This window comes from Condylostylus longicornis, unplaced genomic scaffold, assembly GCF_029603195.1.
Source record: "Condylostylus longicornis isolate FDR11 unplaced genomic scaffold, ASM2960319v2 ptg000011l, whole genome shotgun sequence".
In the NCBI taxonomy this organism is placed as follows: Eukaryota; Metazoa; Arthropoda; class Insecta; order Diptera; family Dolichopodidae; genus Condylostylus; species Condylostylus longicornis.
In genome coordinates this window covers 386,369-414,256 of record NW_026577980.1, presented here as the reverse complement: position 1 = coordinate 414,256, position 27,888 = coordinate 386,369, and the positions used below count along the sequence as shown (strand labels likewise).

The 27,888-nt window shown below is 26.9% G+C and overlaps 1 protein-coding gene across 1 annotated transcript; it reads right to left on the bottom strand.

The window, feature by feature from the left end:
• Positions 1-27,877, bottom strand: LOC129619216 (ecdysone receptor-like). Its single transcript, XM_055534356.1, has 3 exons — positions 26,846-27,877; positions 26,586-26,755; positions 1-132 (listed from the first exon to the last, which is right to left on the bottom strand). The coding sequence occupies exons 1-3, from the start codon at positions 27,577-27,579 to the stop codon at positions 83-85; spliced, it is 954 nt and encodes a 317-aa protein (XP_055390331.1). The 5' UTR covers positions 27,580-27,877; the 3' UTR covers positions 1-82.
• Positions 27,878-27,888: the final 11 nt, after the last annotated feature.

Below are 27,888 nucleotides of genomic sequence, written 5' to 3'. Positions count from 1 at the left end.
CGATCCTAAAGACGACTTTAAACGAGGGATTGCTTTGTATGTATGTTTTTATAAAAGTCCAATATTTAAAAGAATACTTACTCTAATAGTAATGAGTAGAACAGGTTAAAATTGAATGCCACTTTGACTTACCTGAAATTAGAACAAAAAAGAATTTATTAATTATTGTGGACATAAACCAATTTTTAAATGTTAAAAATAAATAAAATTACATCAAAGTTAATGTACTATTCTGACTTACAATTCAGAATATTATTTCACATAGGCACATATATTGTATATTTATACAGTTATACGGAGCGGAAACAAAAACTCAAAGCTAACCGAATTGCCTACAAATGTCGGAAATTCACTTTTCCATGGTAAGGAACCGTAAATAAACAATTTTTAAGAAACGTCGGTCTGATGGCCCGTTGCTATATATCTGCACTTTCGAAAATTATTATCTGAATTCATTTTGTCGTTATGTCACTGATTGATCAGCTTTTTGATACCTTAGTTCTGATTTGAATAATATAAAGTATGCTTCTACCAGGAGCTCCTTCTAAATAGGTCTAGTTAGTTTTCAAATTTTGTCATGGGTAATTTTTTTGAAATTCTAATAACATTTATTTTACACTTATCAACGCAATTTTTTTCACAATATTTTTTAAATTTTTACATAGGTCATTTATTAAAGAGCCAACCGTCCTTTCGCCTTGGTAAAAGTACATCACATATTGCAATTGGTATGTAAACATGTTGGTATACCTGGTTTCTTAAATCATACCTAAATTTTTTATGAATATGCAAAAATATGGGTGAGAAAATGACAGAAGGCAACAATAACATTGTAAAATGAAAAAAAATGGAAAAGTTGTAGAACAGTTCCGATATTTTAAAAGCAAACACAACTTAGATTCTAGATTTTTACAACCCTTTTACATACAATTATTATTTAAAAGCAAAAAAATCTCGAATGCATTTTAAAAAAAAAATTTGTTAAAAGAATTTTTTCTGTTGTATAAGAAAAATCTTTTTCATGCTATGACAAACTTTTAAGCGGAGCGGTGGTACAGCAATTTTGCACACTTGAAAGGCAAATAATCTGCGCAAGAATAACAAAAACAAAAACAAATTAATATCAATTTTGTTGTTGTTTTGTTTTTTCTCTTTTTTTTTCTTTTAATATTTTCTCATTCTTCATTCATTTTTAAATTTTTTCTCTTTTCTTTTTCGTTTTTTTTCTTTTCTTTGAAATCAACCCAATTCTACTTTACCTATACCAGAACTCAACCCTGTTCTACCTCAACGTTTTTTAAATTTTCCCTAAGCATTTTTCATATTTTTTTGCATTTTGTGTGCCAACTTATAAAACCTAGTTTTTTCTTTGTTCCCCATTATAAAATCCTTTTTTATTTTTCCTTGCCGTTGCAATGCAACATACTGCACTCTTTACATGCATATATGCATAATAATATATAAATATTTCTTTTATTAATTCATAAATGCATTCAAGTTGCAATGCAATTTCTTTTGCATTAATGAGCACATATGTGAGTATAAAAGGCATCATATACGTATGTGCACATTATGTGTATTCAAATAATGCAAATATGGAGAGGAATGCACATTAAAATTGCATATGTAAAATGAACTCGTTCTATAACAACTCCATATACTTACTCTCTAATGATTATTTGTTTTTTGTTTTGTAGTTGTTGTTTTTTGTTAATATATGCCAAAGCCAAAGCCAAATGCAACTCCCTAAGGAAGATCACGAACGCATCATAATTATTTTTTTTCTTCTATTTATTTTTTCCTTGTTTTTTTTTTAACATGTTTTATTGAAATTATGCACATGCATTTAAAATGATAAAAAAAAATAATATGTTCAAATAAAATGTACGTGTGTGTGTGTGTGTATTATATAAAGAAAAATACATAAAGGGTTTATATAAAATGCATTTTATGCAATTAAGAATTATAATAAATGAAAATTGAGTTGGTAAATTTTTTTTAAAGTTTTATTCCTGTTTACTATAGGAGTAACAATTTAAATTAATATTCGATTCAAATTACTACCAAGAACTCTGCATTTATCTAATTAATACAAACTGTGAGTGTCAATTATGGAATTAAGTATGATAGTCTTGGTCATTCTTAAAAACCATACGTGGTTATTCGATTACATGACTTTGGTTTATAGAAAAAGAGAGTTTCTGGGTGTCTGTGTTGCCAGCAAGGATGTTCCGTACAATTAAGGTCGGTTGACAAAAAAATGTCACAAAATATTCGAATTTATTGAAACCACCCATCGACAATGAAACAACCTTAAGTCCAAAACCTGAAGCCTACTCTAAGAAAACGTAATCTAATCCAGAATTCGACCAGTTCATACAACGAAGATAAAAACGAAGGAAACGCATCTGCACATAGGCTCAATACGATCTATATCAACATTGCAAAACGGAAACAAGACCTGAAATGTGTCGCCATAAAAGAATCATTGAATTCCCTAGACTTAGAGTAGAATTCGCACTATTAACCACCAAATTAAAATAAATTTTAAAATCGAGTCTATACAATACAAAATAACACCTACACAGGTCACAAATTCCATCAACCTTCTGCAGAATATGCCTATTAAGCCTGTAATCAAACCTCACATCCGATAAATTATGCCTACTAGGGAAACTCAATACCTGACACTTGCCTATATTAATTTTGAAAACCATTCCTAGTACATATTAGAAAGCGAGCCTATCATGATCATTTTGTAGACCCACACAATTACTCATAGAACGCTGATGTCGCTCTCCAATCATGTTATCAATTTAGAGATTATTTATGTAATTATTTATATAGAGAATTTTAAACTCCCAAATTTAGGCAGTTGAAAGTCAACTGCAATTGAATTGGCTCGATTTGCTTTTAATAAGGTAAGATTCCAATCTAATTCATCATAAATTTAATTAACTCTATGTTTTAATAGATTGTAAAATGTTGCAAATTACATTGTTGTAAAATAAATATTACTCTAAATTGACTATCTCCACATTAAATACAAAATAAAAAAACTTTACACGCATTTATAAAACGCACATTTTCACTGTAACTCATCCTTATTCATCTTATAAAACAAAATAAAAAAAAAAAATTGGAAGAAAAGTTGTTACACTAACCACTTTTTACATACTAAATAATGCTGTCCTACATGTTCCATCATAAGATAAAATATAAGAAAGAAAATGTAGAAATAAAAACTGGAACGCAATTCAAAGATCTTTTGTTTTTTTGTTGTTTTTTATAACAAGTATATAATGAAAAAAATTTCTACCTTTTGTAAACCACAATTGCAATACAACATAGTCAGTTCGACACAAAATAAAACGAAATATGATGCATAGAGTATGTAAGTTGAGGCAAGAAGAAAACAAAAAAGGTAGGAAATCAAGTCCGTCAAGTTTTCCCTTGCACTTTTCATTATTCACTTTTTTACATTGATCTTCTTAAATAGCAACAAGAAGAAAAAGTTGAAAATGAAGCATGCAGAAATTTCAATCATGTGAAAATTATTTGCATCAGTTTTGCATCTTTTCGTAGTAAGCAGTTATAGTAGATATCAAATAGCATTCGCACACTCGAATCGAATGAAAGTGAATAAGAAAAAAAAAAATAGATGGGAATTTTTTCTATTATTGCTTTTTTTTGTTTTCGTTACTTAGAAGGAGAGAAACAGGGAGAATTGGTTTTTATTTTCATCTATACTCACATCACGTACAATATCAAAGCATTTGAAAATTATTGATGGAAATAGATATTGTATATTGATGATAAATTGATAACTAATTATGAAGTTGATGGTTGTTAGTGAGATTTATTCAGAAAAACAAAGATAATAAGAGTTGTACAATAATGCATACTAGTAAGCATTCGACATCTTCTTTGGCACAAGTTTTTTTATGATGATAAATGATTGCACTGAATACGTAAATTACTTACAGTTATGGGTATCTTTCTGTAGTAGTTTCTATTCTACAACAAAGTTGTCATTAATATCAAAATTTATTTACAAATTGAAGGGACTACACTATTTTCCAGGCAGATGTATTTCAATATTTTGGAGACTTTTCGCGAAAATTATGTTCCAGACAGAATTAAATTTCACATTTTGACGATTTTCCACAAAGATTGAACTTCAGACAGGCAAATGATCAAAATTTTAACGATTTCCCACAAAAAATGCGTTCTTGACTGGCACATTTTCCAATTTTAAGGATTTTTTTACAAAATATGAGTTTCAGACCAGGCAGGTACATTTCCAAATTTTAACTATTCTACATTCCAGACAGGCAAATTTTGAAATTTAAACGATTTCCCACAAAAATTACGTCAGACTCATTTTCATAATTTATTAGCTCTCTTGCATTCCATTTACACATTTTCTCCGGATTTTTATTTAAATTTTCCATTTAAAACAATAATTAGTAAGCGACCTTTGTGGCTTTCGTTATTGAATATCTATACTCATATCTTTACCGCATATACTTCAAATACCCAAATTTACGTACACGTAACATATAGGCATATACAAAAATATAAAGTTGTATCTTCTAAAATTAAAAACAAGAAAAAAGCTAAAACCGTGTTGTGCATTCTTATAAAATAAGCACGATTGTGCATAATTGCATGAAACATGCAACATAATCTCATTCAAATCAGATCAAATTGTAAATTATACACAAAGAAAAAAAAATATTATTGAGAATATTATAAATTTACTATACCGTGTAAAATAAAAGTACGTAGTATTAAATATATCGTCATAGTATGAAGAGTGCGGCACGTAAGAAAAATATTTGTAAAAAAAAACGGAAAGAGAAAATTGTATATATAAATATAGTATATAATATGCACATAGTTAAACACATAAATTATGCATATACGAGAAAAAGATATTGAATTGATGTCACAACTTGCAAAATTCGTGCATCTTCGTTTATTTGCTCTGGTGTAGTTTTTTTTTTCTCTTTCATTGTCATATCTCATTTCATTATGTAGTTTATATATTAATAATGAGAACATTGGTGTGTGTATATTAGTAAAGTACACACAAACATAAATACTCAGTGTTCCAGTGAAGAGCTGTTGTGTAACTCAAGAGCCAAATTTTATATTTCGAAATCGTACAAAAAATTTGAAGTAAGCATTTCAAACTATAAAATTTTCAAATGCTCAGAAAATATAAAATAATGGTCAAATATCAAAAATGGTTTTGTCAATTTGACAAATTATTTGCTACCATTCATTTATTACTAACAATTGAATCGTGTGTCAGCTTAAAAATGAAAAGAAAGAGGCAGTATAATAACAGAAACAAGCGCTACAATACACAGAAACTCCAGAGCTCCCAAATTGCATGCAAATATGCTAGTAGAGTGCCACCTCACTAGGTGTAGGTAGCCGTGGTAAGAAATTGTGACTAAGATTCAAGAGACTGTTGAAGAAAAACTAGGCAGAGAACAAGGCTAACTCAAAACATGGATTTCTGACGAAGCTTGAAACGTCATCAATGAAAAGGGAAACGCAAAATACCACAGATCTCAACAATATCAGAGCTTAACAGAACATGTTAAGAAGACGGCTAGAAGAGTTTAACGAAGATACCTTGAGCAGATGGAGTCCCTGAATCAATCAATCAGAAATAATTAAAAACCGCCGTAAGAAAATTTAAACATTATATGGCCGCCGGAAATTATGTCAGAACAGCAAAACTTCTTCAGGAGGACGAACAAACTTTCGCACAGTTGTTATAAACACACTTGTCACAAGTTTGAAGTGAAGAAAGGGTTGCAATTTTAAACAGAGTTTGATATTCGAAACTGTGAGCACTCTATATTCCAAAAGAATATTGCAATATTATGATAATTATTATTATTACATTTCATACGCTAATCCTTGAAAACAATAAAATCGAATAGAAATAAAAAAATAGTAGAAGATTCGGGATTAAAAGCATATAGCCGCGCGCTATTGTCGCCAACGCCATTATTATTTATGTGAATGCAGACAATATTCTATTGAATGTTGTGCAGCATATTATTCAAATTATTGATACCCTTGGACAAAAGAAATACACAATTGTGAATCTGCACAATACACAATAAATTTTTTTTTTCTCTTTTTGTTTTGTTTTTATTTGTTAATTTATTATTATGTTTAATGATTATGTCGACGTCGATATTAAAATTTTTGCATGATAAATATCTTGTCATTATACGATAAAATTCTAGTTAAGAACAATTTATTTTAAATGATGGTGTTTTGTACATTAATAAATTATATTATGTGAATGTACATACTTATATCGTATCTATAATATCGATTTGTGAATAATTACAAATTGATTCTGAAGTTCTATGGCTGTTTTTAGTTTAGTGTGAAATCGCATAATTAATATACGTAGAATATCTTAATCTAAAATGACACTATAAAGAGTGTCCCAGACTCGGTAGTACGGCTGGAGCAGAATGAATGAATGTGTATTTACGAACAAAAACCGATTGGAGATATTTTGGTGTTTGAGCCAGCCTTCCCGAATTATGAGGGCTCAAAGCTGAACTGTTCAGAAATATTTGAAATATTCTTAAGTTTTTATAAAACTTTTATGGATTTTCGTGTTTGAAAATTATTCAATCTTTTTAGTACTAAACACTTTTTCAGAGACTCTTGCATTTTTCCTCTTAATGACACTCGTAATGCTCTCACAATAATGTACACTTAAAAATGTTTAATAAGCTTCAAACAGGGTATGGGCTTTTCAAAAATTTATAGAGATAAAATATAAAAAGTTCAGGTTAGTTCGGGTGATGATGGGAAAATGGAGATCCATTGGTATCACAACTAGCCAACAAGCCGCGTCAACCTTACCACAAACTAACCTACTATATATCATTTAATTTTTGATGCTAAATATTGTTGCTATAAATTATAAATTTTTGTAATTATAAAAAATCTTAAAAATTTTTGTGTTATACTGTTTTTTGTGTTTTAATATATTCATTGTAAAATCATTTTTAATTTAATTCAATTTTAATTAGCAATTCTTTTTACAATAAAAATTAAATATTCAATATTATTTGTCTTTATTTTTTATATTTTCCGACTATTTATCATAATTACAACCTATCCTACTGTAATTAATATTGTGAATTCAATCAAGGTTACCAAATGTTTTAATTTTATTTTATATAATATTTTTATATAAAATAAAAGTGAAATTTAAAGTTTTAATTATTGTCTTTTGAATATATTATCGTGATCGTATTTAAGTCACAGTAATCTATATTTAAATGATGCTTTATCATTTTAGTAAGGAAGAATTCTCTTTATGCCCTCTTTTGACACTCATTTTGTATATGAAGTTTAGCAACGCTAAAAGCTGTCATAATACACATACAAAATTGTAATACTCTATATAACAAACTTCAAAACTGTACCACATATAAAAAACTGTTATACTCAATATAAACAAATTCAAAACTTTTACACTACGTATGAAAAACTATTATACAAAAACTGTTATACTCAATGTAAAAACTGTTATACCTCATACACAAAAACTGTTATACTCGATATAACAAGGTTAAAAACTGTTATACCGCATACACGAAAACTGCTATACTCAATATAAAAAAGTTAAAACTGTTATACTACATACCCAAAACTGTTATACTCAATAAAACAAAGTTAAAAATGGTTATATGTATTGCACAATCAGTAAATCACATTATTATAATACATAATATATTAATTAAATGGTTGCGATATTAAAATAACATGCGTGTATTTTATGATTTCTTTGTTTATACATGACAGGATTTAACTGGATAATTAACCTTTTTAACCAACAATGTCCTCACATAATTATTTTTTATAGAACATTTGAAAACTTTACGTACTCATGTAATTTTGCAATTGTATATAAATAGGTTTTAAGAATATTTTCACAGTACAATATTAAATTTATTTCATTTTAACGTAATATATCCACAAACTGGCACAAATTTTATTTTAGATATGTATACACATATAGTTAATGTGAAAAAAAACTATAAACTTTATACAGTTTCATTGAAAATTTCATACTTAACATGAAAATTACACTATTTTTAATTATATAGTGTAGAGGGTGCCGAATAAAAACACCATTTTAAAAATTTCAATTCTCATAATTATTATTACTTGAAAAAAAATATAAATAATAATTATCTCGAAAATGAAATTTAAATATACACAAATTTGAATTTTCTTTTCATATAGTTAATTGTATTGTAAGTGCTATAAAAATTATAACTCTCATAATATTATAAAAAGTGTTTTATAATTTACACAAAAGAAATATTTATGAAATACGCGAAGTTATAAACAGTGCTTTCAAAAAAAAAATTTAAATTCTCTATGTTAAAATCACTTAACGTTAAAATTTTTTTGATTCCTAACATGAAGAAACATGTAGAACATAGAGCTTAAACCTAATTCAGCCGATTTGTTGTAATAATGGTAATTTTTATTGATTTGTTTTTAAAATTTCCGTTATTACTTCTGTTATATAAGGAATGAGCATCCTAGTAAGAAGCGGGCTAGCGCACGCCTTTTGAGATCCGAACCATTTTATGGAATTGAGCCGCAGGGAATCTGGCAGGAACTGATGAAAGACGTAGATAGCACGAAATCGCAGTTATAGAGAGTTCTTCCTGAATTGGGAGTTCACATTCATTGTCGACTCAGGAGTCACATGAAGAGATTGGGCCTCGAAAGCGAGTGCCCTTGCAGGTTCTGTAAGAGCGTTGACCCACAACAGAAGGTAGCCTCCGGGTGGTTGCGTTATCCACGCAACTATATTAAAATCGGTATCAAGATACTCGAATTTGTCAGAAGGATAGGTCCCGAGCGAGCAACTTAGAAGTGATAATCCGAAGAGAGGAAAGGGGAAAGTGTAACAACCACTTGAGTCGCGGTGCATTCTTGTCCCATGTCTAATTTAATCTAATCTAATCTGTTATTTATACAATTTTACATAGACTAATGCAAGTATATATTGGCGTTTTAGGGTGCAAGAAAGGTTATAGTTTAGTTGGAATTTTCGTGAATTCCACTTAAATTTTCTACTTTTTTTTCTTTTCTACATCTTTCATCCATTTAAGAACACATAATCCAATTTACTCCGCTATGGTTTGTAAGAGCATTTAAAAAAAATTCTCTCCTTATACTCTTCATGCATCTCTTCCTTTCTTTAATTTTCTTTACATTGAATATAAAATATTTAATTTTAATATAAATTCTCATATTTTATTTATGCAATTATTGTCATTACCCTATTGTAATGTTGAGAAGCTGCTGTTTCTGCTATGTTTTTTGTTATTTTTCAATTGTTGAATGCATTTTGCGTGATGTTAAAAAATTTGTTTGCTTTTATTTCTTTACTAGTTTTTGTTATTCTAGTTATTGTTGTCGTTATTTTTTGCATTAACTAAAAATTTTTTTTCTTTTTTCTGTACATGAATTCAAAATGAATACGTCAGAGAATTTTGTTTTCGCACGAATAATTACGGTGTTTTTTTTTTGTTTTTCTATTTTTACTTTTATTTTGCAGCGTACTTACATTTAAATGCAAGCAAGTAAAATGAAAGCGCATAAATAAGAAAACATGATGCATTTTTTTTATACGAAACGAAAATGAAAATGCCAAGTTTAAGAACAATATTTGAATTTCAGAAAAAACTTACTTATTTAGTATATTACATATATAGTAATTATTTATAGTACAGTAAAATTATTTTTAAAAAGAAAAGAAAAAATTCAGTGAAACTAAATTAAAAAAAAAACAAAAACTAGTTTTTCTTCGAGAACAAAAGTATAAAAAATTTTGCACTCTACAACTGCATATTCTATGTACATACGTATTTTGTACTTAATAAATTATTTTTGCGTATATATGACTTACGGCACACAAACTTCACTTAATACGCACAATAAAATAGCCATAAATTAAGTAAATTGAGTAAATTAAACAAATTGAGCTGTTGAGAATTATGTAGGTATACATTGAATTTTATCTTCATACCGGCTTCTTTTCTATACATTATATATACGGATTGCTATCAGTATAAATTTTATGTATAGGAGGCACGAGAAGTATTGACAGAACAAAAAAACAGAAAACAATAACAATATAAGTAAAAGTTGAAAGGGAGTACAACTATAAGAATAAAGTATTAATATTGTCAGGGAGGAAATAAATTAGATGAGATTTATTTATAATATGAGAGTAACGAGAGTTTGTACGATAATTTAAATGTTACCGGGGCGAAAATAACCGATTCTAGTAAATTTAAATAAGACAATCGGGAATATTGGCCTTGTCTTATTTCTTTCTTAATAAATCAACCATAGTTGAATAAACGCGTCATTCAGAAGAGTGTCACGCCCAGAAATATGCAATATTTTTACAATTTCTTATTTTATTAAATACACAGAAATATAACTAGTGTTCCTATTTTGAAAACTTTTGCTCAAAAATTTGCACTTTTCAAGACTATTTTTTTTAAATTAAGAATTTCTTAACATGTGACGCGGTATATTTTCTATTTGAAATGCAAGGGCGTAATTCTGATTCGATTACGTTATAATTAGTTCAGCCTAATTTCATATTAGTGAGTTGGAAAAGTGATATTTTGCCAATATCTTTTGATCTATATCTGAAAATTTGCACTCTTTTTGCACCTTTTGAAATTTCTGAGCAGAAACACTGAACATATTATTTTAATACTCAAACATATTTATTTATTAAGATTTATTGCAAATATTGCAAATAAAAATGTTTAATAATATATAACCAAAAATTTTTTACAATAAATATTTATTGACATACATACAGTAAAATATAAATCTTATAACAAATTATGTTAAGAACATAATTTTCATGCCTATATACACATACATGCACACCATTATAAATTATAATAAAAGTATAAATACAAATTGTTATAACAATAACAACAATATTGCTCACTCTATATATACTTATACAGTGTATAACAAATATACTTAAGCACAATAATATAATTGTAATTGTTGTAAAAAAAAAATTTACACAAATAATGTATAACAATAAAATATTAACTCCGAAAAGCAAAAAAAAAAAAACAAAAAAAAAAACATGAAAAACAATGAGAGAGAGTTAAAAATGCATAATAATAAAAAAAAATGCATGCATAATACACAAAAAACACAATGAACACTCTACTCCTAAATGTCGAGAAGAAAAAAAAAAAAAGAAAAATTGCATGCAATTTACGAACTTATCAACATGCATTCTTCATGTTAGTTATTCGTTGTCGTGCATGGGGTTCGGCAAAAACAACAACAACAATCATGAGCAGCACAACAATCATGATAATAATAATAAAGAGCTTTTTTTTTTCTTTTCTTTACATAAAAACAAAAATAATAGAAAAATAATGTAACAAAAAAAAATAAAACAAAAATTTCTCAATTTACTTAGCATTGGGATGGGTCAGGGTTGGAATGATTATTAAAAAAAAATATATATACAATCATATATGTATGCAAAAATATACACCATTCTCTCTCAGTCTATATAAAAAAATTTTTTGTTTTTCATTTTCTACACTCGTACATTTTATATGCATTTTATTACTGTTATAATAGCTACATAAATATACAATATTTATACAATATTACCGCTGGCGTCTCTTCGTCACTCATTTACGACGACGGCAACAACGAAACGAATGCAAAAAAAAAAAAAAAACAGAAGAAAAAGTAAAAATTCATGATGATAAAAATTGCATACATAAAATGCATACACGTACTACACATACACATATATCGTGTTCATATGCGAATATTATTGTATAAATGCACATATGTATGTACATATATGGGTGCCTTCATATGCTTGTATATTGCATATATGCAGATAAAAATGCATACAATTTTATATTATAATACATGCATCACGCAATGCCCAGAATTTTTCTTGCCAGAATTAAAAAAGAAGAAGAAAACAGAATGAAATAGAAAATAAAATTTCTTCAAATAAATGGAAAAATTATGAATTGAGAAGAGAAGAGAAACAAATATAATAAAAAGGAACAAAAGAAAGCAAAATCTAAAGTTGCAGTATTTACAGATGCAGAAGAAGAGAACACTGACAAAAAAATGTGAATTTAATTGTGAATAATAAATTATTAAGTTAAGAAGAAAAAAAATTTTGTTTTTGGTGTAAGTGAATATAACGTATGTGATCGGTGAAACACAAATAATGGCCATAATTATAGAAAAAAATATTTATTACAATTTTTTTTCATAATTTATAAGAGTAAGCCGAATACAGTCGGACTATCATAGGGCGAATCGCTACATACTTTGCAAACAATTTTAATTCGTGTTAGAGAGCATTGGATTCCAAATCCAATTAATTGCATACACAAAACACGAGTTTTCCCCAAAAATTAGTGTTAAGATAATTACAGAATGTAAGGGAAAAAATCAATTGCAGAATTTGCAAATCAAAATTTTTCTACTAAAGGTGTTGTTTCTTGTTTGTACATTAAAACTGTTTAGTCCTGAAAAAATTCCGCTTCTGAAAAGTGAATTTGTATTAATCAGTTTCATGTTATATAGAGGCTATTGTGAAATTGTCATTAAAATGGAGAGTTTTGTGAGAATTTTGAACGTTTCGCTTTAAGCTGTCAAAAATTCATGAAAATTTTGTTAATGATGTAAAATACGTAAACTATTGTAACGTTCGTAAACTATTGAGAATTTCGTGTTATGTTATTCTGTAGTTTTGAAGGAGTTTGACTGTATAAAGTTGAGAATTGATTATAGTGTGGACATCAGTATATATATGTTTGAAAATAAATTATTAATTACTTGGTTTTACATGTAAATGATAACAAAAAAATATAAATAAGAAAAAGTGAAATTAGTAGAATAAAGTCAGATCAAACCAAATAATTTTTGTAAAGGAAAACTTTTTCCTTGAACAAGTGGAAATGTTGTTATACTAGTTTAATTTTGTTGTGATATCATGAAATAAAAAGAAAATTGCATATTTTTAGGATGAAAACAAAAATTGATAAGGCATTTACTGTTACTTTATAAATGTAAATAAAAGAGTATTGAAATTTGAAAAAGCTTGAAGATTCGGAATAAAGCAAAAGATTCCGGATTTTGATGGCGTTCTCATAGCTACTCCCTTTTATTTGAAAAGAAGACAAACTATACAGTGAAAGCTCCTTATAGGATCACTTTACAGCGGAAGAAAAGTGGTCATCATATAGAGCTGGTAAACATATTATAAAAAATATTGGTGAATGTATGGAATATGGAGGCAACTCTTATTTAAATGGTAACATTGTATTGAAAACCACTACAATCTGTATGTGTAGTTCTGTTAGTTTACGATAGTAGTTCAAAGTCGGCTAAAAAACTGGTCAGACTATACAGGTTTTATCGTACTTTATATTACATTTGAGTCAATGTTTAGACATTTTGCATTTCAAAATTATTTTATAGCTCTGTTGAGCCTCCAGTAAACTAAGCAAGAAACTGTAAACCAGAAAATATTTTTTTCATCGAAAATTAAAATGAAGAATTTTTTTTCCCGAATTTATTTAATTTTTCTTATGGGACGCGCCTAAATTTATGCAATCAATTTTGGTTTATATGACGTGAATTATTTTTTCATTTTAAACATTTCTGCCTTCCCAAAAGACTTTCCAAAATGTAACAGTTTTTCCCTCAAATTGTTAAAATTAAAATGTGCTATTTGACAAAATCTTGGGATCGAGACTGTATTTTTGATTTTCTATTGAAAATTTTATTTTTTTCATTTTATTCTTGTCTGCTGCAAGTGGATGGACACTTGATTTTTATGTTATTTTTTTTTTATTATTTTTTGATTGTCTTATTTTTGGATTTTTTAAATTTGCTCTTTATTCCTTTAATTTTAAAATGTCCTTGAGTTGATTCTCTTCTTTTTTCATTTTATTTTATGTTTACTAAGCGAGTTATGGTCGTTTATAATTTCCAAGAATTTTATTCGTTCAAGGACAATAAAATGAATACACCAACATAATTATTATGTTTCGCTTTGTAAAATGTTATGCAATATTATACTTATATGTATATGAATATATTTAGAAAACTGATCATTAGAAACCTGTGTGAACGGAAGACCTAAAAATGAAAACCAACATTATATTATATGTGCTTTTTATGGTTGGTTATTCTTGTTCTTCTTCTTCTTCTTCTTGTAGTTGCCCTTTTATTTTTCAGTGTCCTTTGTTATTCGATTTTTTTTTAATTGTATATATGTATGAATGTCACTTGTATAATAATGAAGTTCGATATATGCTGCACCTGGCACCTGAAATTTAATTTCTTCATTTTATATACCCCCGTAGAATACAATATGTATATGCATATGTAAGTATGTATATATTAGCTAGCCCATATTATTGTTCGCGATATTGACATAGTTTTGTTAAGAATATTTTTGTCAGACCAAACATTTTTATTGAGCGAAATTAATTCCAATACAAAAATAATAAAAAAAAAACCATAATTCAACCTACATTCAATACGAATATGTAGAAAAGTATGTAAAATTCCTTAAAATCATTGGTTTTACAAAAAAAAAACATAAAATCAAAATTTTGACCGCGTTCTTATTCTTTCACTATTTTGTTTTTTTTCCACTGCTATCTACAACGTGTACTCTTTACGCTTTACTCTAACATAATTTATGCCTTTATTTTCATTGTCGCTATATTTATTATTGTTATTTTTGACCTTGATCCTGTTTCAGTTTTCTTCTGCTCCAGTTCTACCTCCCATCTCTCTATCTATGTTAAATTGTTTTGTTTGTTGATGGATCAACAACAGTGTTGGTGGCCTATTTATTCTTGATTTTTGTTTTTTATTTTTATGATTAGAATTTTTTGCTTATATGCACAGGTTTAACCTTTAAAATAGAGTAACAAAACAAGACATACATACAAAGTATATACATACATCCATATTTTGCTGTTAAAATACTGATGAGATTTTTATCCGGTTATTTTTAAGGTTAAATCTGCATATATGTGTGTGGATGTAGCTTTACATAAGGCCAAAACATAAGGCAAAAAATAGTTTTTTACACTTGGTTATTGTATTACGGCTGCTATGATTGTAAGAAAAGGTCTCTGGTGGAAAAAAAATTGAATCTAGGGCATTTGTAATTATTTGAGATTTTCAAATATGGGTCACTTTAATAATGTCAATTAGGTATAAGGTAAGAAAGATCTTAAAGCAAAAAATCGCAAGATTTATGATTTGTTTTAGAAAGACTTAAAATCATTTCGAAATTTAAGAATTCGGATTTGGAAAATAATTAAAAATCCTTAATTGTACAAAGTTTAAGATAAAATTTTAGCTAACAGTTGCGGAGTTGGAGGTGAGTCTATTTAGTAAGGAGTGCTCCATACATATATAGAGTAAGAAAATTGAATTTTTTCCATGTAAAAGAGAAAATTTTATAATTGATTCTTATAATAGATTTTGAACCTAACCGTACACATTATTTGCAATTGATTACAGGCTGTCTACCGTCGCAATTGTTCAGGGACGGAATTTCCTGAGAGAATTCCAGTTTTATTCTTTGAACAGTTGTATTATAGGCGAGAGTGTTGGAAGATTCAATAAGTCGCAAATGACTGCGGTGGACCGGGGAAAATGTTCTCTTACGTCATTCGATTACGTGTAAATCTACAATCTATCTACCCTATTCCTTTTAGATTTGACTTAAAAAATTTAAATATAATAATTAGTTTCTATATTAGTATTTAGTTAACTATGGCAGTAATGCGAATCTAAGCTTTAAATCACAAAACTAAAATGAATACAAGAATAAAATCTTAATTGAAATCTAGGTGTTCAACATACAAACTTTCATTCTTTTATTCAGTAAAGCCCATATTATATTGACAGTAAGTTCAAGTTCAATAAAACTTTGAAAATAATAAAAACATAATTTATTAAAATTACGTCTTAATTACGATATTACCATAAAAAATTTTGAAATTAATGACTACCCATCTATATATGAGACAATCAAAGTATAAAAAATTACTATAAAACGCAACTTTTATTTTTATTTTTAATTTAATATGCCTATAATAGAATTATACAGGGTGTAACGTATCCAAGTGCACTCCTGTGTGCCTATTGTTCTCAGAATCTTATCGGTAGACAAAATTTTTCAATGGAAACAATTTTCACAGCTCAACTGGTTCCGAGTTACACGGGCTTAAAATCTTTGTTTTAATTACATGGGCTCAAGTTTTTGTTTTATTTTTCGAGAGTATAATTTCGTTCCTGTGTCAGATAGGCACATTATTGAATATGACTTGGAAACCTCACAACAAAGACTTTGTTAGTATTATATACATTATTTATAATTTGTTTTTGGAATGATTATGATTTCGGAATCACATACCTTTAAAGATCAAAAAATTTGAATTTTCATTAAAATTTTAGTTTTTTAGGTGGCGTAACATTGAAGCTTTCTTTAATAGCTTAGCATACCTGGCAGCCAGGTTAACTTTTTTAATTTTGTATTCGAATCATTAATTGAGAAAAATAAAGTGACTTTTATTGTAAATGTTATTTTGTACAAAATTGTTTTCTTCAAAATGACTTCGAAATTTGTGCCGTTAAAATATCAAGCGGTCGAAATGGTGTATCTCTTCTGTGATTGCAAATGTTCAAACTGAGTTTAACCTACATCTGGAAAACTTTACGATTCAGAAAATATCATAAGGCATTATTCACTGGTATAGAACTTTTTAGTAGTTAGTTTTGATTTTAGTTTTGTAACACCAAAACTGATTTACATGAACAGTATAGTGGCAGTGTACTCAGAGTATAGCAGTGCATTTAGGTACCCTGTAGAGAGTGGAGTGGAGCAGTGGAGTACCCTGTACCCTAATAAAATCATTTATTTTAACACTCAATTTTTTAATGAGTAAATCATTTAAATTAGTTTATTATATAAGAGATTTTACACAGAAAAAAAAATATTTTTCACATAACAATAAAAATCTTAAAATTAATATTTTTTTCGGCATTTATTTTACAATAAAATAAAAAAATTGTTTATAGTGGAATAAATTTTTAAAATATTTCATTTTAACTTGTTACAGACTTTCTTATATACTCATTTTTACACATATACAAACATATAAGCAATTTATTATGGTACAAAATTGAAATTATAAAAATATCATTCAACTTTGTTTAATGTACTATAAATATTGCTTTATTATATTACTATCATGGCAATACAATTTTAATGCCATGGCATTAATATTAAGTCTAACAATATCTATAATTGCAAATACACAAATGTTGATGTGGTTTTGTTATTAAATTTAATAATTGTGTAATAATTATTAAAAAAAATATACAGTAAAATAAAAATGTCCTTTAACAGGATATACGCAGACAAATTTTATTAAAAAAAACTGAACCATAATTATTATTAGAAATTATTCGAAATTATTAAAAATAAATTAGTCCACTTTTTGATTACAAAAATTCATTGTACTGGTTTATTTTTTAGTTAGGCGCATCAAAATTGGCATTAGCTGGGCATAGGTTCTGATTGAATGGTCAAGCGTAACGGTTAGAACTTTAATTACGGTAAAATCAAAAAAAATATTTAAATTAAATTAAAATTGCGTAAGATCTTGTAAAAGTTACTGTCTTAGTACAACGGCTATCGTAGTCAACTATAGGAAGGCTGACTGTTAAACGTGCAAAAGCAGAATTAAGGGTAAAGATATTAAGTGTGCTGGCGTGTGTAATAAAATATATGACTACCAGACCAGTATTTTGGAAACAAACAAGAGGTTAAAATTTCTGTGTGACGATTGTGTTTTATACATCCACAATGTAGATTCGGTTCTTCAAAATATGGAATGCGCGTTACGTAGAAACATGGAACACCTTAAAGAATATAAGAGCGATTTCCACAATGCTTTGCAACGAAACGAAAATGAAATGATGGGAGTACTAAAAACTATTAATACAAAAATACAGTTAATTGATTCATTAGTGAATTCAATAAACAAAAGTGACGAAGTGTGCTCAAAATTGAAAATTTTTACACCTTAAAGGTTTGATGATATTACAATTAAAGGTAATTCAATTTAAAATGTAGATAATTTTAAGTACTTAATGTAGGAATTGTAGATATCTGTGATGGGACTATCTTATAAAAAAATTGAAGTAAACGATCATTCCTATAAGCATGGCTATAAAAAGATCTGGCGGAATACCAACACATGCAGCTAAACTTGTTTACAATGGCTATATTCTATCAAAAATCAGATATAACATAGGTAGCTGGAGTCACTGCTCTGAATTTCCTGTAAAACAAATAGGTACAATAATGAATAAAGCGCTAAAAACACGCTCCATGAGTAATCCATTGAACTCTGCCAGGGGACATGTATGAATTTATTGGTTAGTGAAGAGGAGTGTATCATGGAGGGAACCGCTGCTTAGGTGGTAGTGTTGAGGACTCCTATAACTAATCAACTAATTAAGTACAACGAGAGCATTTTCAAAGTTCTCTTACATATTTTTGCCGACTGCATTACGTACAATAACGGGTGTAATGTGATAGCACCAAATTTCACATTTCTCCTGAACCATATCAGTTTTTTTTTTTTAATAGAATGTATTTAATGCAATTAATCATCCAAATTTAGAAAACAGAAAAAAAAAAACTGAAAAACTTAGACAAACCGCAGACATAACGTGTTCGAAAACCATAATATTAATTTTTAAAATTTTCCATATGTATGAGAGGTGTAGTCTGCAGAGTTGCTTATTTGTGAGCTTAGAAAATTTCATAATTTTTCCTTTTTTTTTTGGTGTAACCTCATTCTGAAAGGTAAAAACACCCCCTCCTTCTGCCTCCTTCTTTATCATTTATAACATTACTTTGCACTTAAAAGGCAACAATAATATTTTTTTTTCTGAAAATACATACTCGCACACAAAAATAAATAATAATAAAGATTATTTTATAAAAAAAAAAGCCCCAAGTAAATTTCCACACCTTTTTCCACCCTGTTTTCCTTTTATTTTTTTTTTTTTTTAATTTTTTTTTAATTTTTTTTTTTTTTGCAAATTTACCTATATTAAATGGTATTATGGTAGCACAGTAAGGAAAACTGTTATACATTTTTAAAGAAAGGTAAACTTGGACCCGAGTACCCGACATAACTGTTGACTAGTGTTGTTGGGTTCATTGATGTACAATTTAAAATGAAAACAAAAATAAAACCAAAACCAACTCTTTAAACTCTTAAGATTTTTTTTTTGTTATCTTTATGGGTTTTAGTCCCTCTATATGTATATGTAATTTTTCATTAGAACTGTTCCTAAATTTTTTGTTTTTCTGGTTAGAAAGAGAACCTTTGTATAATCTGGTTAATAAGTAAAAAAGGATGAGAAAATACTTTTAAGGAAAATTTATTATTTTTTGGTCACCTTGCTTGCATAGCCTTAAAAATTTGATTTATTTATTTTTTTTATTAATATAACAAAAACAAAAGTACCTTAAATTTTTATTAAAAATATTTCTCTTATACAATTGTATTGCGTACCTACTTACTATCCTCTCAATATTTTTTATACCGACACTTCCTGTCCTGACAATATTAGTCTTTATTTACAACCGAATGCGTACGTATATACTCCTTAGATGTTCTGTGTATATAAATATCTAAAATTCTGTGTGTATTTTTATGGAAAAATAATAAATTTAGATCAAGGACGTCGGGAATTATATTTGGGAAGACATTAAAAAAAAAAAAATAAAAAAAAAATTTTATTATCATAATTTTGTTTTGTTTTTTTTTTACTGCTTTCTTTTGTAGTAATTTTTGCATATATAAGTGACATACACACACAATTTCGAATAATGTATACATTTTACCCAGACAACTTTCGGGTGGGGTTTGAAAAAGAAAACTTTTTCTGTTTATTTTTTTATTTTCATAAAATTTCTTTTTGTTTATTTTATTATTTTTTAACTTAAACTTTTATATTATTAAATTAAATATGAGGTTAGTAACGTCCGCATAAAATTTTTGTTCTACATAAACATAGTAACACACAAATAAAAATATATTGTGCATAATACTTCATGTGTAGGTAAGGTAACTTACATTTTACATTTATGTATGAAATGAGACAAGAGAAACAACAGACAGAGAATATCGATCATGATAAAAATAATTGACCAAAAATAAACCTAAGTTGTTTTATTTTATTCTTCATATTTTTATGTGGTTTGTTTTTGCAGCTTTCTTATGTGTTATACACCATAGCACACCTATTTAAATTTTTAATATACATCTATTTATCTATTATACCCGCACAATATTAAAAACATACCATGTGTGTATGTAATATGCGCTTTAGAATTGGGTGCAAATACAAAATTTTTTAAAATTTTGCAAAAATTAAAAATGTAGCAAAATTATAACTATTATACAGCAAGTATTCTCACCAATTTAAGTATGATATATGTAATTGTAAAACAAAGTACATAAGTATGTATGTATGTAATTACGAATATATGAAAATATATTTTTGTTGTAATAACATAATATTATATAAAAAATATAAGACACCCCTGACCCTGCACTTAAATTTATTTTTTTTTATTTTTTTATTTTTTTATTTCAAGTACAAAGTTCAATCGACAATTGTAGTCGGCAAAAGAAGCAAAAAACAAAATAATATTCTAATACTAATTTATATAAAGAGAGGCGAGTTTTTTTTTTTCTCTTAAAACTTTGTTTATAATTTCTGACACTCTCTTCAGAAATTTTCTCTTATTACAATATATAGAAGAGAATCATAATATTTTTAATCTTATTATTTATTTTTACTCTTAATATCTAAGAGAATCTTTTTTAAGCATAATAGAGGAGCAAATTAATATATGGTTTATGATGTTATACTAATACTGTTATTAATATTGGTTTTATATTAAATTTCTTAATTAATATAGATTTTAATAAGAAGATTATATTAATTTTGTAAGAATTTCTTAAAGAAATTTAATTTCTTAATAAACAATGAATTTATTAATTAATTGTTTTTTAATAAAGAGAAACTCTTATTAAAAAAGGGGAAGTGCGGCAACAATACAAATGTACAAAAAAAAACATATACAATAATAAATACAACATTAAATATAATGCGCTGTTGTATGAATCACAGTTAATGCAAAATATAAAATATTTCTCTTAGAAATTCTCTTAATCAATACACATATTCTTTTACTCTCATTCACTCTTTAAATTTCATTTCTCTTTCATTTTAAGCAATTGAAAATACATTTAAATATTTTCATTTTTTTGTAAGTTATATGATATACTTATATTCAAAGAGCCTGGCGTTCTATATGCATGTGTATATATACAAAACAGAGAGCTTTTCTTCTCTTTATAGAACATAAGAAATAATTTTTATTTTTTAACAAAAAAAAATTTTATATTTAATAATTTTAGTTTTCATAGTTTATGTACAACAATAACATTACTTTATTTACGATATATATGTGATATATAAATGGTTATTTACAAAATATGTTAGCTATTAACTTATTTCCAAAGCATATAAGTTTCATACATATGTAGGTATATAAACTCAATTAAATATATATATTCGTATATATATATACAAAAATAGATAGTCTACTTCATCAATGTCAACAAACTAAATTTTGAAAAATATGCAATCTTTATGTAATAAGAATATGTACATACATAACGTACAATACATATGTACATACATTTGATTATTATATACATGTAGATATTACAAAATATTTCCAATTATGTACATAAACACATTTTGTATTACATAAATAATACATAGAAAAATTAATTCAAAAGAAAGAAAAAATTGTTCGATATTGCAAAATAAATAGAAAATTGCATACTTTTAGGAACTATCAAAATTAATAAAATATTATTAATAAAAGTTACAGTTTATTTTATGTTATTTATTACAGAATAAAATTTTAAAATTCAAACAAAAAAATTTCTAAAATTTTCAAGTTTAAGCAATATCCCCCCCCCTACAGTTTTCCTTTATAAATTCATTCGTATTAAACAAATATTATTTATATACAAATATAAAAATTTTTTGTTTTAAAACTTCAAATACTATTTACATAATTCATATATGTGTGTATGTATGTATTTAAAAAAAAATATAATCATAAAAACAAAAGCTTCAGCTTCTATATCGTAAAAATTTGTTTCGGTCGTTCACCATAATAAAATCAAAATAAATAATATTATACTGTATATAAGTATGTATAAATGTTTTGAAAACAAAAGTTTAAAAATTACCTACTTGCATACATACATACATATTTGAGATCATCCTAATATAGAAACAAATACAAAGTAAAATTTTTCAGATTATCACATAATTGCTCATAATACATAAGTATGTATACAATACATAATATACTCAATATACAAATTTGAATTTTTTTTGTTATGCCTTTAAATATAGACTTAGAATGTATATGAAATACTTTAAATAGTATTAAGTAATTGCTTAAGAATTTTAACATTTTAAGATACGATAATAATAGTTTTCTTTTTGTGGGAGAGAGGAGGCGGGAAACCCATTCATCAATCTATGCATACAAAGTATAAGTTCTAATAAGAGGTGTACATAAAAATGATTACTATAAATCTCATAATTAAAATGATGTAATAATTAAAATTTCATTCTAAAAGTTTTGGTATGTCCAAAAGTCGCATTAGGCTTTCTCATAAACGCAGTATATTACGATATGTAGTGAGAACTATGCCATATTTTATGTTCTTGCACAAATGTTGGTAATTTGTAACATAAAGTAGTGTATACCGCAGTAGTGTGTGTTTTTGTGAGTAGCCCAGTCAAATCATGCGAAATGATTTAATTTCATAGACTAGTTAAAATTTACTATCGTATAATGCATATCCATCACGCAGCTTGCCTTTTGCAGTTATTGTTTTGTAGTATTGAGAACAGTTTCAATTAATAATAATTAAACTAATATTAAAACCATGCTTTCAAAGCTCGTGGTTATATTCTGTAGGCATCGTATTTTATTCTAAAAATATACTTCTAATACCTAAGCTAACAAATATTTTTTCAACAATAGAAAATAGAGTAATTCTCATTTCCACACCTATATACATAATATTATGAAATTAAAGAAAAAATATTTCACATAATTACTTAAGTAATAAAAATTTTCTCTCATAAATATAAATATCTTGAAAATCATTCACTCTAATAGAATACGTTCATTATAATAAACTCTAAACTAAATTTTAAATAACAAATTAACATTGAAAATTCATTATCATTGTCCAGGGACATAATTATTGATGTACATACATACATACAAATGTACATAAAAAGTCAATAAATATTTAAAACTATAAACATAATCTTACATAAGGCTTATGTAAAATCACCCAAAACACAAGAAAAAATACCCAAACATAATAAACGCAAACAAATAAAATCTAAGTTATCTAAGTTACTAGTAGCATGAATGTATCACAGCAATAATTACAAAAAGTAATAATATTTTTTTTTTTCTCAAAATAGTAAATTTTATAAAAATAAAAATAAAATATAAGTAAATTTTCAATAAGGAAAGGCAATACTGTCATAACAGTAATACATAAAAGTATTAATGCGTGAGAGTTTTAAAATAAAACCAGCAGGTTTTTTTTTTTCTTTCTTGCTTAAGAATTTTGTGTTAATCGAATAACAACAAACTTAGTTTCTTTCTCCCCCCCTCCCTCCCTGCCTTTAATATCATTGTAATTCTCTTCTTTCATTTCGACCAAAAACAAAATATGTGTAACAAGAAAAAATTTAGAGTTCAATGAAAACAAAAACAAAGTAAACAGTAAAAACAAAAAAAAAAAAACAGAAACAGGAATTGTCTAAAACTTCGTCGAACTTTTTAGAGTCGGACATTTTTAATAGAAACTCTATTGGATAATTCTCTAGAATAAAATCGAAAATGAAGCGAATTTTTTTTTCAGAATTCAAATGGAAGCAATAACACAAAAAAAAAAATTCATACCTAAAGTATATGAAGAAAACAACGCGCTAGCTTCGCTCTTATTTATACCAGAAACACATAAAAAACAAAAAGCAAACAAAAACTTTACAAAAACAACAAAAATATGTGTGTTTCTGTATCATTGTGCCTTAGTCTGCCTGACCGGCATTACAAATAAAATACATTGTATTATAAATATAGAAATGTTAATGTTATAACACTAGCTGTGATTGATTATGTTTATATTATTTTGAATTTTCAGTATATAAAAGTATTTATATTCTCGGTCGGTGTTGGTATGGTAAATGTATACATAATGCTATATTAGATTGTGACTGCCTTAATAATATTATGTGTTCATATGGTACAACACAAATACATCCAAAATTCACCATTCACCATAAAAATATACAAAATATATGATTTTTTTTTCCTTGATTTGAATCTTGAGAGGCATAACATAATATATATTATGGATAAAATCGAAGAAAAAAAAAATTGAGAATAGAAGAGCGCAGGTCAATAATTATTATTATTGTTGTGTACTGTTGTGTAAATAAACCATTGAAATCATAGACTATATACCGTATACAGTGTACATACTACAAACATTCAAGAAAAATAATATTAACAATGAAAATGGTTTTATTTTATTTACATACATACAATTAATATGAGCACAATTATTATGAAAATATTACTTAATTTCAAGTACATATCTACATGTATACATACATATCTTATGTATTCAATTTATATATTTTATACAGGTGCATGTACATATTTATTGTGACGCTATAAATTTCAATGTTTAATACATAAGAATATAATATTATTAAAGTTTGTTTGTATATAATGTAAAATACAAGCTTTATATATAATTTGCTTTACATATGGTTTATTGCGTATATACATACATAATATTTGCTAAATTATTACCAAAGTATTTGTTTTTCTCATCTCATACACTATACATGCATGCACAATTTTTTAAATTCTGTTTTTTTTTTATATAGAATTGCAATAGTATTTTAGTTCTTAATGAAGATGACTTCATCTCTATTTAATACATACTAATATATATTTCATTTCAGCCATATAACTGAGCAATCATACATAATATCGTAATATTGGTAGCCATAATAAAAAATATAGTGTAAGATTTGAGATTACCCAGAATAATTTTTCTTCTTAAAAATCAATAATAATTTCATTTCTCTCTACAATATAATTTTTTTTAGTATTCAATAAGCTTAAAATTATAGTATTTCTCTTAACATACGTAAATATAAAAACATTGTATAAAATTTGAAAAGAAACACAAAGAGAGAGAGAGCGGGCGGGGGAGGTACTTTCTTTAAGATTTAAAATTTCTCTTAAAAAAATATTTTGAAATTTCTCTTAAAAACGAAATAATAATTGATTCATCATACCGCAAATTAGACCCCCAAGGGGCTTTAGTTTTTTAAATGAATTTTTGAAATTAGTTTCAAAAGCAAGAGTTAGAGTATAAGAAATTCGATATAATTACTAAAACTTTGTATTTAGTACACATTGTTATAAAATAAAATTATGCTAATCTTTTACCATTTTTTATCCTTCCTAACAATATTTGATGACATTTTAGCTACTCATATCACTACAAACATTATTTCTTTCAGAGCTTTTAATAGTGTAGAAGTAAGCACCTATGCATGTATTTTGAAAACAAGAGTGTGTTGTGTTAGTAAATCTAATTTTTTCAAGTATATTTTACATTAAAAGTTTGTTTACATGTATGTATACATTATCAACAACCGTATTGATGTTAAGAGAAAAAACATTTCTCTATAAAATTTACTCTTATATTTAAGTTTAAAGAGAATTTATAAATACTTATTTAAAATTCTCTAAAACAAAATTTATGTATGCGATGCGACACCTGTTATTATAATCAAGAAACAAAAATGTTTGATAATAGAAAATATGAATAACTTTGCTATTCACCGCTCGATGGCGTCCTATTTGTTTGAGAGAAATTTGAGGAGATTTTGAGAAAGGTTCTCTTTTTCTTGGTATTTAATTTTTTGTAAATAATTCAACAATAATAAAATTTTTTTTGATCTTTTGGTTCATAGCTTCGTTTCGCAAAAAAAAAAAAAACAGTTGTTTAAAAATAATTTTACGTCATATTCTCCTTTACTCATCTACTTTACTCCTGTCACATTTGAAAACTAATTTGAGCAAATGCTTTAGGCCATAATTCAGCTCGCGATTATGTTATTTCGTAAGAGGTTCTTGCTTCGGATTTAGGGAATATATAGTTTCTGTACTCATATTTTTAATAAAGTTTTATATAAAATTTTTGACTTACCCATTTTTCCATTTGGACTATAAGCATCATAGCTTCCAGTTGACATCGGTGATGGATATCCATTCGAGATATTTGCATTAAAATTATGACTTTGTGAGCCCGGTGATGGGCTTAATGGTGCTGCTGAACTAGCCGCACTTGGACTAGGAGATGATATCCAATCATCATGACTGTAATATTAAAAATTTTAATCATTTTTAAGATCTAAATATATAAACAAACATATCTATGTTTAAAAGAAATATATTTTTGGAAATTACCCGTCTAATTTAGTCCTTTTATTTGGAACAAAAACGATATTATGACCATTTGTACTTCCAGTACTGGTAGACGCTATTGTTGTTATATTTGTACTAGAATTTAATGAATTTGTTCCAGTATTATTATTTGGACCTCCACCACTCCCACTACCACTATTAACACTGCTGTTACCGCTAATACCACTATTATTATTTATACTGCTATTACTGATAGCTGTAGCAGTTACAACAGGATTATTTATATTACCAATACTATTACTAATATTATTAACAACATTACTAACAACAGTTACAGTATTTGCTGGGGTTATTGTTATAACATCTTGTATAGGTTCAGATTTTATTGATGTAACAATAATTTTTGATGTATTTGAATCACCATTCATATGACTATTAACCGATGTTCCTGATGATGATGATGATGTGGCAATTGAATTTATTGGAACGGCAGTAATTGTTGTTGTACCACCATTACCAATAATAGTGCTACTAGAATTTGTTCCACCACCAGGTCCATTTCCACCACCAGCTGGTATACCACCTAATATATGAGTTGAATTACTGTGACGATTACCAGCTGTTGGATGCTGTTGTATTATTATATGACTTGGAGTTGTGGCAACTGTTATCGCAGCAGCAGCAGCAGCTGATTGTGATGATGATTGCTGTTGCTGCTGTTGCTGAGCCTGTTGTTGCTGTTGAGCTTGAACATTCAATCTGTACATTTTTTTCATGAATGCAGCTTTTTTTTTTATTTACACGTTCCCAACGAATAATTTTTATATAAAAAACAAAAAATTTCGTTTTTTTTCTGTATCAGTAACGAAGAAGAGAGAAATATAGGGTGAAGAGAAGTTCTCGAACTTTTTGTTTTTTTTTTTTTTTGGTTTTTCTTGATGTTCTAGAAAAATTTGTTAACCCTTTTACGATTAACGGTAACTTTAAAAATTTTGATTTTTTGCTCTTTCTATACGAACAATTTCACTCTATAAGCGCGGTGAGGGTTCTCCTCTCTTTGCCAGCTGATTTCTAAATTGGCTAAA

Bases quoted from the DNA above. Each gene is read 5' to 3' on its own strand.
- LOC129619216 (XM_055534356.1), bottom strand. From the start codon at position 27,579: ATGAAAAAAATGTACAGATTGAATGTTCAAGCTCAACAGCAACAACAG. The intron at 26,756-26,845 runs GTAATTTCCAAA...TTAATATTACAG, and splicing joins AAAAGGACTAAATTAGACGG to TCATGATGATTGGATATCAT. The intron at 133-26,585 runs GTAAGTCAAAAA...TTCTAATTTCAG, and splicing joins TAGTCCAAATGGAAAAATGG to GTAAGTCAAAGTGGCATTCA.